This window comes from Bufo gargarizans, chromosome 11, assembly GCF_014858855.1.
Source record: "Bufo gargarizans isolate SCDJY-AF-19 chromosome 11, ASM1485885v1, whole genome shotgun sequence".
NCBI lineage: Eukaryota > Metazoa > Chordata > Amphibia > Anura > Bufonidae > Bufo > Bufo gargarizans.
Window position 1 is genome coordinate 26,579,348 of NC_058090.1, and position 16,220 is coordinate 26,595,567.

The 16,220-nt window shown below is 45.9% G+C and overlaps 1 protein-coding gene across 4 annotated transcripts in view; it reads right to left on the bottom strand.

Annotated features, from left to right (window-relative positions):
* Positions 1-16,220, bottom strand: part of TTC7B (tetratricopeptide repeat domain 7B) — a 56,957-nt gene that overhangs the window by 40,158 nt on the left and 579 nt on the right. For all 4 annotated transcript variants that reach the window (XM_044271209.1, XM_044271206.1, XM_044271205.1 and 1 more), the window contains exons 2-5: positions 11,358-11,512; positions 6,395-6,563; positions 2,835-2,965; positions 1,479-1,600 (exon numbers count right to left, since the gene is read on the bottom strand). In XM_044271209.1, coding sequence (XP_044127144.1) covers positions 1,479-1,600; positions 2,835-2,965; positions 6,395-6,563; positions 11,358-11,512 — 577 coding nt within the window. The remainder of the gene's footprint in view (positions 1-1,478; positions 1,601-2,834; positions 2,966-6,394; positions 6,564-11,357; positions 11,513-16,220) is intronic.

A 16,220-nucleotide genomic window follows, 5' to 3' on the forward strand; every position in this document is an offset into this window, starting at 1 on the left:
TGTAGGGTGCATTGTGCTGCCCTAGGACTATATTTTAGAATCATCAAGCAAGCACTAAAAGGAGGACAGTGACACATACTCCTAATATTAATGAATGCGAAAAAATAGCTACGTAAAACATTTGCTTCATTCCTTTACATTGAGCTTGATCTATATCCTGTCTTCTACTCCAGTCACATTCAAATCTGCGCTCTACTTTTTATAGTTCCACATGTAAAACATCACCTCTTATTGCTGACCCCTGCTGATTCAGTGTCTTTACAGCACAGGCTTTGCTGTGCACACTGCTGGAGATGGAATAAAGCTGATAGATACCCTTAGGCGACATTCACATTCGGTAACCTGATACAGCAGGATGTTGCAGCAGAGAAAAGCCTGCCAAGGTTTACCGGAGCCGGCATTGCCAGATACCGCCGTTCAACTATAATGGGATCCAGCCGCTTTTCGGCATGAGTTCATGCGATGGCTTTTGTCCGGCCAAAATCTGGCACTCATGCGGGAAAACAGTCGGATCCCATTATGGTCCATGGGGACCAGCAACGCTGGATCCGGTAAACCCCGGCAGGCTGGTCTCTTACAGAGCAGCCTGCTGGTTCGGGTTACCGGAGATGTGAATGTAGCCTTAGCGGCTCCACAGTTTGCACTGCATTCATGGAGATGTGGTGCTTTTCTGTACAGACTTTGGGAGATGGAGTAGAAGATGCTCAATGCAGACACTGAATCAGCAGGAGGTGATCGTAAGATGTGATTTGAAGGATTAATGGCAGATTATTCGTCTCCAAGGTTTGAAGTTGTAGAAAATGAACACAAATTGCTCTCCATTCATTTTCTTTATTTTTTTTTCCCCTGCGGATGAAAGTACAAAGCACGAGACGCTATCTAATCTGAATCCTACAAGTTAGAGGGAATAAAGGGGTTATCTGGGTAAAGATAATGATGACCTATGCTCAGGATAGGTCATCATTATCACATCGGTGGGGGGCCGAGTCCCAGCGCCCCTGCCGATCAGCTGTCTCAGGGGGCCCAACGGCTTTCCAAGCACAGCACCATACATGGCTGTGCTTGGTATTGCAGCGCAGCCCCCAATGAACTGAATGGGGCTGAGCTGCAACTATGCCATGTCACCGATGTACAGAGAGGAGGCCATGGAGCTTATGGAGTGCACGGACAGCTGATCAGTGGTTCCTGGGATTCACGGATAACCCCTTTAATGTGGTCACATGAACAGGTCTAAGGGGTCTCTAGAAGAGCGACAGGTAATACCGGAATACATACTGTTCATCTTCGTGAAAGTTTATCCTGCAGCGGAACATACAGATAAATCATCCCAAAAAAAAAAAAAAAGACACAAAAACAGAAATAAAAGTGACCAGTGGAAAAAAATGAAAAAATAAGGATGACCCCCCCCCAAATGCTACATATAACAGACATCACATATGGGCGCAGCCAATCCCTAGGCAGCCCGACACAAGACTCACCCGTTCTTGAAGTAGAGGACATGCGCTCGCTGCAGCCCGGTCTCCAGGAAGAAGCTCATCTCCTGGTCCGGTGCTGCTGGGCCGGGCTTTGGACTCCGGTTTTGAATATTTGCAGTTTGCACCTGACATGAGAGAAATGGAAACAAACCAAAAACTGGTTATAAGTAATTCTCACGGCTGAGGTCTGAATAAAACAAGGACTATCTGGTCCCTGGATTCCTGTAATCCGCCATCCAGTGATCCAGCATGAACCCCTCTAGACCTAGAACTGCAGTCGCACAGGGAAATCTGCACATGTGCATGGTCGTATGTAATCTATGCACAGGCTTTAATCCGGGACCCAGAAATCCTGATAGTCCCGCGCCAGCCGATGAATGGTGCCAACGATTACGGGCTCATAACCCGGCAGATTAGTGACCCTGGTGCCTGCTCCTTTAAGCATGAGTTCCCGCTGTCGCCTCTTTCTGGTCAAATCTAATTAAAACTTTCCATCCTCAGAAGACCAGAGTCTCATTTCCACCTCTCAAGTCTAATCAATAGTAAAGTATAACTCCCAATATCACTGGAGCGGGGCTCACATCATGTATTAATGAGCTCATAAAGCCCCCGCATAGCTGCAGAGGAACAATACACAGGTGATATGCGGTTACTAGATATTCTGGTAATGGGAAACTAGAATGAATAAGCGTCTGCCGATTGACCCTGCGGCCCCTTTTCTCTATTTGCTGTGCAGGTCGATGCGGTCTACTGTTATCTTCACCAGGAGCCCAACCCCCCTAAAACAAGCCACGCGACCGCATTATCCAACACTGTCCTAGTTCGGTGGTCTTCTAACCTGTGGCTGTTGCAAAACTACTACACCTGTCATGCCCTGACACGCATACTGGGAACTGTAGTTTTGCAACAGCTGGAGAGCCACAGGATAGGGGATAACTAACTGATTGCAGAGAACAGGGGTCCCATGTTCCCATCCTGATGTACTCTGCCATCTCTAGCAGTGCTGAGAAGAATGAATGGAGTGGCAGGGTGCTTCCGTTAGGATGGGAACACCGGATCTCTGTTCTCGGGATCGGTGGGGGTCCAAGAAGTCGGACCCACAGCAATCAGTGGAAACCCGTAATACTTGGCACAAGCCTTCGACCACTGTACTGCAGCCAAAAGTTCTTCCAGTCGCTCCAATTAAATAAGTGCCCTCCCAACTCCCAATTACAAATGTGATAGTCAGCTGATGACCCCCACAATGATAGAAGGTGGCGCCTACGAAGATGATCTCCTCTGGGGCTTAGTCAGTTATTCTATACCGGTGGAAGGTGACGATCCTGACATATGTCTCCCCAGGGAGTGCAACCCGCTCACCCGCTCCACCTCCTGCAGGTACAGCAGGGCGATGTCTCCGGCCTTCTCGTAGCACGTGATGATTTCCTGGTCCCGGTCCACATGAAGGCTGTTGGTGGAGGAGGAACTTGGCAGCCTTTCCAGACATAGACCTAAAAATGAACAGAGCAAACAGGGTGAGAATCAAGGCCGACAGCATGCGAGGCGCCCAGTAAAATGTGATGAACAGTCTTCTGCAAAAAAAAAGACTCTGAGGTTTGTCTTTTAACCATTTTCAAGATCTCTGCTTGCTGTGAAAGAGTGAGTCCATTTTTACTTCCTTCCAGAGGCTGAAAGTTGAATGTGCATCCTCAAATACAGACTGATACATTGTAACAAACTATCAGAAGACAGATTTTTGCCGCTGATACTTGAAACAAAACCTCATCCACATGTAGCGACAGTAATGAGTAATAAAAACTGCAACTGAAAAAGTCAGCAATGTGAATTTACCCTAAGGTCTGCATGGGTCTTTTCAGCTGCTAGATGCAAGTAGTGTTTCTATTCACAAACAGCAAGTAGAGTTCTTGGTTGGGGGTTGAGCACCTGTCCTCACACAGCTGTGGTTTGTTACAATGCATCAGTGTACACAATCCTTTGTGACTGTCAGATGGAAGCCTGGCCTCCTGACTCATTCATTTTACCTGCGCTGATACACTGTAGCAAAACTATCAGGACAGGAGAGAGCCATGTGTGCACTGTAACAAAAGCTCAGCTGTGAGAAGTGTAAATGCAATGATGACATTCACTGACAGCCATCACAAAGTTAATTTACATAAAACCAGAAAAAACTCTGAGCGTCCGATCTTCTCCAGTCGCTGCCGAAGCTGCAAGCCAAGCAAAACGTCCAGGAGAATGGAGGAGCCCGTAGGGCATGAAGTGAAGAATTAGGATTTTTACCGCAGCACCACTTGGCCGCAACATCAGAGAGGAAACTGGAGGCCGAATTACGAGAAAAATCATTCCAGCTCCGCTAAGACACAGGGATTAGTAGGGATCAGGCAGGAGAGCTGTGCTGTGTGCCAGGCACAAGGGAGCGGCGGTGTAGACACTGTGTACACAGCCGGGCAAGGCGCAAGGAAAGAAATCATTAGCTGTATGGTCCAGAACCTACTCCAGACATACCGCGTTCCAGGATTAACCTATTCACTGCCTCTTGCACTCACATCACATTTCCTGCTTGTTGTCAGTGAATGTTTTATAAGGGTATACGTGTACGGGGTTAGGGTGTTGCTCTATACTCGGCAGCAGACAGTTGCTGGGTTAGGCTCAGTCCCAGTGCACACCGCAGCTTTGGCACTCCCCATCTCCTTTCAATGTTCCTTACTGTTCACAGGAACAGCAGGGTTGTCGCCGCACTCCGCAGCTCGCGTGTGTTTGTTCTCAGGAGCTTAACCTTTGAGGCAGTGACTTGGCAGCACTAATGACATAACGGTATTAACTGGGCGGCTGCAGCAGAAACTGACACTGTCACTGAGGCCATCAGCTAAACGCAATCTCATCCATGGACTGGAGCACGGCTTAATCTGAGGAAACAGCGCCCCCTGCTGCCTGCAGAGATGAAGGCAACTGCTGCACCATACAGAAGTTTAGGAAAGAAACCATTACAAAAATAAGATAGGCAGCATTCTCAGTGATGTCACCGCTGATCTCTAGTGAATGGATAGGCTGCATTCTTAGTGATGTCACCGCTGATCTCTAGTGAATGGATAGGCTGCATTCTCAGTGATGTCACTGCTGATCTCTAGTGAATGGATAGGCTGCATTCTTAGTGATGTCACTGCTGATCTCTAGTGAATGGATAGGCTGCATTCTCAGTGATGTCACTGCTGCTCTCTAGGGAATGGATAGGCTGCATTCTCAGTGATGTCACCGCTGATCTCTAGTGAATGGATAGGCTGCATTCTTAGTGATGTCACTGCTGCTCTCTAGGGAATGGATAGGCTGCATTCTCTGTGATGTCACTGCTGCTCTCTAGGGAATGGATAGGCTGCATTCTCTGTGATGTCACTGCTGATCTCTAGTGAATGGATAGGCAGCATTCTCAGTGATGTCACTGCTGATCTCTAGTGAATGGATAGGCAGCATTCTCAGTGATGTCACTGCTGATCTCTAGTGAATGGATAGGCTGCATTCTTAGTGATGTCACTGCTGATCTCTAGTGAATGGATAGGCTGCATTCTTAGTGATGTCACTGCTGCTCTCTAGGGAATGGATAGGCTGCATTCTTAGTGATGTCACTGCTGATCTCTAGGGAATGGATAGGCTGCATTCTCAGTGATGTCACTGCTGCTCTCTAGGGAATGGATAGGCTGCATTCTTAGTGATGTCACTGCTGATCTCTAGGGAATGGATAGGCTGCATTCTCAGTGATGTCACTGCTGATCTCTAGTGACTGGGTAGGCTGCATTCTCAGTGATGTCACCGCTGATCTCTAGTGAATGGATAGGCTGCATTCTCAGTGATGTCACCGCTGATCTCTAGTGAATGGATAGGCTGCATTCTCAGTGATGTCACCGCTGATCTCTAGTGAATGGATAGGTGGCATTCTCAGTGATGTCCCCGCTGATCTATAGTGAATGGATAGGCTGCATTCTCAGTGATGTCACTGCTGATCTCTAGGGAATGGATAGGCTGCATTCTCGGTGATGTCCCCGCTCATCTCTAGTGAATGGATAGGCTGCATTCTCAGTGATGTCACTGATGATCTTTAGTGAATGGATAGGCTGCATTCTCAGTGATGTCACTGCTGATCTCTAGTGAATGGATAGGCTGCATTCTCAGTGATGTCACCGCTGATCTCTAGTGAATGGATAGGCTGCATTCTCAGTGATGTCACCGCTGATCTCTAGGGAATGGATAGGCGGCATTCTCAGTGATGTCCCCGCTCATCTCTAGTGAATGGATAGGCTGCATTCTCAGTGATGTCACCGCTGATCTCTAGTGAATGGATAGGCTGCATTCTCAGTGATGTCCCCGCTGATCTCTAGTGAATGGATAGGCTGCATTCTCAGTGATGTCACCGCTGATCTCTAGTGAATGGATAGGCTGCATTCTCAGTGATGTCACCGCTGATCTCTAGTGAATGAACAGGCTGCATTCTGGTGTCCGGTCAGGATACACTTTAGTTACAGAATAAATAGATCTGACACCAGCATCCTGGATCTTGGGGTTCAGTAAGTGATGGGTTTCGGGAACGTCAATGCTCGGATGATTATTACATCTCCTCTGACGATTATTCCACTGAGCTCATAACACAGCAGTCTTTTTATGGGGGGTTGGGGGGGTTAGTGGCGGCCAGGCTGCTCTTACTCATCATCTGAATATCATCTCTAAGCAGAGGTCTGTCAGGGGGGGGGACAGATTTACTGGATTATAAAACTGTGTGCACTGACTATACAGCCATCCGGTCCTTGTTGTGTGGTGCGGGTCCATAACTACAGACTCAAATGAAAAGCTGCAGGATCAGACCCCCCCATGACAGGACATTTGGTGGTTATGTTGAGAAATCTCCCTTTACAGAGATGTTACCATCCTCATACCTTTGGTTGCAAAGGCTTCGGCGATCATGCGCAGCTTGTAAGGAGGGGACGCCACCAGCGGAATGTCATCCAGTCCCACCCGAGAGAACATGCCCAGAGCGTCCCTGTAATCGCCCTCCACATAGTCCAGCTTAGCCATTATCATGTTGGCTTCTTGCATCAAGTCCGACTGCAAAGAAATATAAACAATGGGTTAAAGCAACAAGACCATGTTTACATACAAATCTAATCTATACTCCTGTATTATACCCCGGAGCTGCACTCACTATTCTGCCGGTGGAATCACTGTCTACATACATTACATTTCATATACTGATCTTGAGTTTTTTTCTGTATTATACTCCAGAGCTGCACTCACTATTCTGCTGGTGCAGTCACTGTGTACATACATTACTTATCCTGTACTGATCCTGAGTTACATCCTGTATTATACTCCAGAGCTGCACTCACTATTCTGCTGGTGCAGTCACTGTGTACATACATTACTTATCCTGTACTGATCCTGAGTAACATCCTGTATTATACCCCAGAGCTGCACTCACTATTCTGCTGGTGCAGTCACTGTGCACATACATTACTTATCCTGTACTGATCCCAAGTTACATCCTGTATTATACTCCAGAGCTGCACTCACTATTCTGCTGGTGCAGTCACTGTGTACATACATTACTTATCCTGTACTGATCCTGAGTTACATCCTGTATTATACTCCAGAGCTGCACTCACTATTCTGCTGGTGGAGTCACTGTGTACATACATTACTTATCCTGTACTGATCCCGAGTTACATCCTGTACTATACTCCAGAGCTGCACTCACTATTCTGCTGGTGCAGTCACTGTGTACATACATTACTTATCCTATACTGATCCTGAGTTACATCCTGTATTATACTCCAGAGCTGCACTCACTATTCTGCTGGTGCAGTCACTGTGTACACACATTACTTATCCTGTACTGATCCTGAGTTACATCCTGTATTATACTCCAGAGCTGCACTCAATATTCTGCCAGTGAAGTCACTGTGCAGAGTACCTCATGCCAATGATGTGAGGTAAACGTCGGCTACTAAGGTGTGTGAGGGCGGACGGACACCCTACAGTGGAGGAGCTCATTACCAAAATGACCCCGGGGGCGACCAGACGTGTGTCTAACAAACAGTTCAGAGAACCCTACTGTGCATGAGGCTCCGGAGCAGCCGGCGGTCACTGCTCCTCTGCTAATGAAGCTGCATCGGCAGAAAAGGCATCAATTTTTGAGGCAGTATCAGAATTGGACCTCCGCTGGTAAAGGGTTGTCTTCCCCAATTTGACATGTCACACGGCTAGAAATGTCCGACATTGGTTAGAAGACCATGACCAAGACTTCCAAGTACTACTCTGACCCCCGACTCTCCAGACTTGAACCCAATTGAGCATCTGTGTGACCACCTCGCAGGTCGTGTTTGCTCTATGGATCCGCCCCCCCCCCCCCCCCCACCTCCCTCCAGCAGCTGTGGGATTCTCTGCAGTCAGCATGGCTCCGGATACTGGTGACCACCTACCGGGACCTTATGGAGTCACTCCGGACCCCTTAGCTGTTGTCCGTGCTGCACACGGCGGTTACTCCAGATATTAGCTGGTGCTCAGAATACTGGGACTCCACTGTCTGTATATATGTATATGTGTCTATGGTTATCAAAGAAATGATGGCAGATGAGGGGATCTATAGGTCAGCATCACCTGTAGTAGTTAAAGGGACAGATCACACGGTCACAAGTCTTCACTGTGATTGGCTGGGCGCAGACAGTCATCATTATGAATAAATCAGCAGCTCTGGGTGGGCTTAGTTCTCCCGGCGAGCGCACAGACGAGGAAGCTGATAGCCTCCCATCTGTCCCAAGTCATTATGGTATTAAACCGCTGGCCGGGGACCAAATCAGAGTCATTAAACTAATTGTCCTCTATAATTTTACTGCGCCTCGTGTTAACCTCTTCTCGACTAGAAAACAGCAAGTCTCACCGAGGTCACAGTGGCAGAGGAGGAAAAGGCTAAGGGTGCTCAACACCTGCAATACCGGCTCGCCTGCAGACCCTTCTAATGTAATATGCACAGTGACTGCACCAGCAGAATAGTAAGTGCAGCTCTGGAGCATAATACAGGATGTAACTCAGGATCAGTACAGGATAAGTAATGTATGTACACAGTGACTCCACCAGCAGAACAGTGAGTGCAGCTCTGGAGTATAATACAGGATGTAACTCAGGATCAGTACAGGATAAGTAATGTATGTACACAGTGACTCCACCAGCAGAATAGTGAGTGCAGCTCTGGAGCATAATACAGGATGTAACTCAGGATCAGTACAGGATAAGTAATGTATGTACACAGTGACTCCACCAGCAGAATAGTGAGTGCAGCTCTGGAGTATAACACAGGATGTAACTCAGGATCAGTACAGGATAAGTAATGTATGTACACAGTGACTGCACCAGCAGAATAGTGAGTGCAGCTCTGGAGTATAATACAGGATGTAACTCGGGATCAGTACAGGATAAGTAATGTATGTGCACAGTGACTGCACCAGCAGAATAGTGAGTGCAGCTCTGGAGCATAATACAGGATGTAACTGAGGATCAGTACAGGATAAGTAATGTATGTACACAGTGACTCCACCAGCAGAATAGTGAGTGCAGCTCTGGAGTATAATACAGGATGTAACTCAGGATCAGTACAGGATAAGTAATGTATGTACACAGTGACTGCACCAGCAGAATAGTGAGTGCAGCTCTGGAGTATAATACAGGATGTAACTCAGGATCAGTACAGGATAAGTAATGTATGTACACAGTGGCTGCACCAGCAGAATAGTGAGTGCAGCTCTGGAGTATAATACAGGATGTAACTCAGGATCAGTACAGGATAAGTAATGTATGTACACAGTGACTGCACCAGCAGAATAGTGAGTGCAGCTCTAGAGTATAATACAGGATGTAACTGAGGATCAGTACAGGATAAGTAATGTATGTACCCAGTGACTGCACCAGCAGAATAGTGAGTGCAGCTCTGGAGTATAATACAGGATGTAACTGAGGATCAGTACAGGATAAGTAATGTATGTACACAGTGACTGCACCAGCAGAATAATGAGTGCAGCTCTGGAGTATAATACAGGATGTAACTCAGGATCAGTACAGGATAAGTAATGTAATGTATGTACACAGTGACTCCACCAGCAGAATAGTGAGTGCAGCTCTGGAGTATAACACAGGATGTAACTCAGGATCAGTACAGGCTAGATTACCCAACCAGTCATTTCAGTGGGAGTCCCAGAAGGGTATCTTACAGATACAGGACTCTGTTCATCCAGTCCTGCAATCAGTGAGGATCCAGGCTGACTGATCACCACCAATGCCATGTTCTGCCACAGCAGTCCGTTAGAGACTGAGAAGCAAAGAGTTAAGTTGCGGCAGGATGTATAATACAATGCTCGGGTTTTGTAGCCTTTGTTTTGCACTTTGTGAGATGACACAGATTCTGTCATTTGCTGAAGTCATTAGTAGCTGCCGACGTCCAATGGGAAGATCTTCCTGTCATTAGCAAAGCGAGCGCTTCCCTTCCAGACCACTTCTAATATCACTAATGGGGACATTAAAGAGTCCCTGCCCCATTTCCTGCAGCTTCTGTAAGTAAGCCCCCACATTGCATGTCCACCTCATGACAAACAGTAAGGATCATAAAGAGTGAGAAAACATTATACTCCAGAGCTGCACTCATTATTCTGCTAGTGGAGTCACTGGTACACTACGGGAGTATAGTACAGGATGTAATGAAGGATCAGTACAGGATAAGTAATGTATGTACACAGTGACTGCACCAGCAGAATAGCGAGTGCAGCTCTGGAGTATAATACAGGATGTAACTCAGGATCAGTAATGTATGTACACAGTGACTGCACCAGCTGAATAGTGAGTGCAGCTCTGGAGTATAATACAGGAGGTAACTCAGGATCAGTACAGGATAAGTAATGTATGTACACAGTGACTGCACCAGCAGAATAGTGAGTGCAGCTCTGGAGTATAATACAGGATGTAACTCAGGATCAGTTTTAGTAATAAACTGTAATATGTTAATCAGAGATAAAATAAAATTGCCTTGAATTTTACTTTCAAGGATGTAAATGAAGGAGCCGGAGCCTTCTTGGCCAGTCATTAGAGCCGAGGAGGCCACTGACAGCTCCTTGTAGATGAGGTTTGTTGGTATTTTTTACGCTGAGCGATTGTGGCTGGAAAAATGTAAAGTGTGTGTGATATGCAAAGAGGTGTCTCCCAGGGAAAGAGAACCGTCTCGCTAGCGCCACCTTCTGGAAATGCTCCCTAGGAGTCAAAGACTTCCTTTTTAACAAGCCTTAGAACATGACAAGAGAAAAAAGCCGAAATATCCACCCACAGACAGCTGTTTTGGGGTGCACGCCCCTCATTGGTACGGAGCAGGATTCTGGCTGGCTGAGAACAAAGTGTGTGCGATTTGGTAGCTGGTGACCCAAAAATAAATAAAAAAATCACAGGTTAATGGGCAGCAGAGAGATGAATCCTGGGGTCACTGACAGAAATTGGGGAAAGGGGCAAAATGTCCCAAAACCCACACAAGCGTCTGACATGAAGGAAAATCCTGTACAAGCCATACACACTACTGGGGTACATGGAAAGGGTGGTCTTTACAGGACCCTTTTATAGCCATTTTCCAGGCTCCTCCCCTTTATGTACAGTAGGTCCCTGATATTCTGTAGTTTTACTGCTTGTAGGTTATTATCTTCCATCCTGTAAAGAGAATCAATTTTCTATGCCAATCTGAAGAAGTAGTGCTGCAGTGTAAAGCAGTCAGGAGTAAACAAGCACAGCCTGAGGCTCAGATGAGGCAGGAGATGGGTTTCAGACATATCACCTTACAGACACTGAACACTATAGTACCCCCATCCCCGATACCTTCAGGTTTCCTCTGTCCAAAGCCGCAGTCAGGTGCTTTCGGACGTCCGTCAGCTTTGGCCGCGGTGCTCGGGGGCTGGCGCCCTGTTTTAGGGGGTTATCCTTCAGGTACTGCTCAAGCTTAGCTTCTCCAAGGAGGAGCTCGGCCATGTCATCTGCAGGGAGAGCAGAGCGACTGATATACTGAGTGTATATAGCTAGCTAATGTCCCGTATATATATAGTACAGCGGTATAGCGCCCCGTATATATATAGTACAGCGGTATAGCGTCCCGTATATATATAGTACAGCGGTATAGCGTCCCGTATATATATAGTACAGCGGTATAGCGTCCCGTATATATATAGTACAGCGGTATAGCGTCCCGTATATATATAGTACAGCGGTATAGCGTCCCGTATATATATAGTACAGCGGTATAGCGTCCCGTATATATATAGTACGGCGGTATAGCGTCCTGTATATATATAGTACAGCGGTATAGCGTCCTGTATATATAGTACGGCAGTACAGCGGTATGGCGTCCTGTATATATAGTACAGCGGTATGGCGTCCTGTATATATAGTACAGCGGTATGGCGTCCTGTATATATAGTACAGCGGTATAGCGTCCTGTATATATAGTACAGCGGTATAGCGTCCTGTATATATAGTACAGCGGTATAGCGTCCTGTATATATAGTACAGCGGTATAGCGTCCTGTATATATAGTACAGCGGTATAGCGTCCTGTATATATAGTACAGCGGTATGGCGTCCTGTATATATAGTACAGCGGTATGGCGTCCTGTATATATAGTACAGCGGTAAGGCGTCCTGTATATAGTACAGCGGTAAGGCGTCCTGTATATATAGTACAGCGGTATAGCGTCCTGTATATATAGTACAGCGGTATAGCGTCCTGTATATATAGTACAGCGGTATAGCGTCCTGTATATAGTACAGCGGTATAGAGTCCTGTATATATAGTACAGCAGTATAGCGTCCTGTATATATAGTACAGCGGTATAGCGTCCTGTATATATAGTACAGCGGTAAGGCGTCCTGTATATATAGTACAGCGTCCTGTATATATAGTACAGCGGTATAGCGTCCTGTATATATAGTACAGCGGTATAGAGTCCTGTATATATAGTACAGCGGTATAGCGTCCTGTATATATATAGTACAGCGGTATAGCGTCCTGTATATAGTACAGCGGTATAGAGTCCTGTATATATAGTACAGCGGTATAGAGTCCTGTATATATAGTACAGCGGTATAGCGTCCTGTATATAGTACAGCGGTATAGAGTCCTGTATATATAGTACAGCGGTATAGAGTCCTGTATATATAGTACAGCGGTATAGAGTCCTGTATATATAGTACAGCGGTATAGCGTCCTGTATATAGTACAGCGGTATAGAGTCCTGTATATATAGTACAGCGGTATAGCGTCCTGTATATATAGTACAGCGGTATAGCGTCCTGTATATATAGTACAGCGGTATAGCGTCCTGTATATATAGTACAGCGGTATAGCGTCCTGTATATATAGTACAGCGGTATAGCGTCCTGTATATAGTACAGCGGTATAGAGTCCTGTATATATAGTACAGCGGTATAGAGTCCTGTATATATAGTACAGCGGTATAGCGTCCTGTATATAGTACAGCGGTATAGAGTCCTGTATATATAGTACAGCGGTATAGCGTCCTGTATATAGTACAGCGGTATAGAGTCCTGTATATATAGTACAGCGGTATAGCGTCCTGTATATAGTACAGCGGTATAGCGTCCTGTATATATAGTACAGCGGTATAGCGTCCTGTATATACAGGTCCTTCTCAAAAAATTAGCATATTGTGATAAAGTTCATTATTTTCTGTAATGTACTGATAAACATTAGACTTTCATATATTTTAGATTCATTACACACCAACTGAAGTAGTTCAAGCCTTTTATTGTTTTAATATTGATGATTTTGGCATACAGCTCATGAAAACCCAAATTTCCTATCTAAAAAAATTAGCATATTTCATCCGACCACTAAAAGAAAAGTGTTTTTAATACAAAAAAAGTCAACCTTCAAATAATGATGTTCAGTTCTGCTCTCAATACTTGGTCGGGAATCCTTTTGCAGAAATGACAGCTTCAATGTGGCGTGGCATGGAGGCAATCAGCCTGTGGCACTGCTGAGATGTTATGGAGGCCCAGGAGGCTTCAATGCGGCGTGGCATGGAGGCAATCAGCCTGTGGCACTGCTGAGGTGTTATGGCGGCCCAGGATGCTGCAATGCGGCGTGGCATGGAGGCAATCAGCCTGTGGCACTGCTGAGGTGTTATGGAGGCCCAGGAGGCTTCAATGTGGCGTGGCATGGAGGCAATCAGCCTGTGGCACTGCTGAGGTGTTATGGAGGCCCAGGAGGCTTCAATGCGGCGTGGCATGGAGGCAATCAGCCTGTGGCACTGCTGAGGTGTTATGGAGGCCCAGGATGCTGCAATGCGGCGTGGCATGGAGGCAATCAGCCCGTGGCACTGCTGAGGTGTTATGGAGGCCCAGGATGCTTCAATAGCGGCCTTAAGCTCATCCAGAGTGTTGGGTCTTGCGTCTCTCAACTTTCTCTTCCCAATATCCCACAGATTCTCTATGGGGTTCAGGTCAGGAGAGTTGGCAGGCCAATTGAGCACAGTAATACCATGGTCAGTAAACCATTTACCAGTGGTGTTGGCACTGGGAGCAGGTGCCAGGTCGTGCTGAAAAATGAAATCTTCATCTCCATAAAGCTTTTCAGCAGATGGAAGCATGAAGTGCTCCAAAATCTCCTGATAGCGGCTGCATTGATAAAACACAGTGGACCAACACCAGCAGCTGACATGGCACCCCAGACCATCACTGACTGTGGGGACTTGACACTGGACTTCAGGCATTTTGGCATTTCCCTCTCCCCAGTCTCCTCCAGACTCTGGCACCTTGATTTCCGAATGACATGCAACAGTCCAGTGCTGCTTCTCTGTAGCCCAGGTCAGGCACTTCTGCCGCTGTTTCTGGGGAGTGCGGCACCTGTAGCCCATTTCCTGCACACGCCTGTACACGGGGGCTCTGGATGTTTCTACTCCAGACTCAGTCCACTGCTTCCGCAGGTCCCCCAAGGTCTGGAATCGGTCCTTCTCCACAATCTTCCTCAGGGTCCGGTCACCTCTTCTCGTTGTGCAGCGTTTTCTGCCACACTTTTTCCTTCCCACAGACTTCCCACTGAGGTGCCTTGATACAGCGCTCTGGGAACAGCCTATTCCTTCAGACATTTCTTTCTGTGTCTTACCCTCTTGCTTGAGGGGCCAATGATGGCCTTCTGGACAGCAGTCAGGTCGGCAGTCTTACCCATGATTGCGGTTTGGAGTAATGAACTTTTTTTAGATAGGAAATTTGGGTTTTCATGAGCTGTGGCCAAAATCATCAATATTAAAACAATAAAAGGCTTGAACTACTTCAGTTGTGTGTAATGAATCTAAAATATATGAAAGTCTAATGTTTATCAGTACATTACAGAAAATAATGAACTTTATCACAATATGCTAATTTTTTGAGAAGGACCTGTATAGTACAGCGGTATAGCGTCCTGTATATATAGTACAGCGTCCTGTATATATAGTACAGCGTCCTGTATATATAGTACAGCGTCCTGTATATATAGTACAGAGGTATAGCGTCCTGTATATATAGTACAGCGTCCTGTATATAGTACAGCGGTATAGCGTCCTGTATATATAGTACGGCGTCCTGTATATATAGTACAGCGTCCTGTATATATAGTACAGCGTCCTGTATATATAGTACAGCGGTATAGCGTCCTGTATATATAGTACAGCGGTATAGCGTCCTGTATACATAGTACAGCGGTATGGCGTCCTGTATATATAGTACAGCGGTATAGCGTCCTGTATATATAGTACAGCGGTATAGCGTCCTGTATATAGTACAGCGGTATAGCGTCCTGTATATATAGTACAGCGGTATAGCGTCCTGTATATAGTACAGCGGTATAGCGTCCTGTATATATAGTACAGCGGTATAGCGTCCTGTATATAGTACAGCGGTATGGCGTCCTGTATATATAGTACAGTGGCCTGTATATATAGTACAGCGGTATAGCGTCCTGTATATATAGTACGGCGGTATAGCGTCCTGTATATATAGTACAGCGGTATAGCGTCCTGTATATATATTATATATATATATATATATATATAGGTTGGTGCTCCCATTGGACTTTCTCATATATATATATATATATATATATATATATACACACAGTGGTGGATATGAGGGGTGTATTACAGTGGATATACTATGGTGTACTGTATATAGGGGGGTGTATATAATACAGGTGCACAGTGATGGATATGAGGGGTGTATATAGTATATATACTAGGGTGTCATGTATATAGAGGGTGTATATAATACAGGTGCACAGTGATGGATATGAGGGGTGTATACAGTATATACACTATGGTGTCCTGTATATAGGGGGTGTATATAATACAGGTGCACAGTGATGGATATGAGGGGTGTGTACAGTATATACACTATGGTGTCCTGTATATAGGGGGTGTATATAATACAGGTGCACAGTGATGGATATGAGGGGTGTATACAGTATATACACTATGGTGTCCTGTATATAGGGGGTGTATATAATACAGGTGCACAGTGATGGATATGAGGGGTGTATACAGTATATACACTATGGTGTCCTGTATATAGGGGGTGTATATAATACAGGTGCACAGTGATGGATATGAGGGGTGTGTACAGTATATATACTATGGTGTCCTGTATATAGGGGGTGTATATAATACAGGTGCACAGTGATGGATATGAGGGG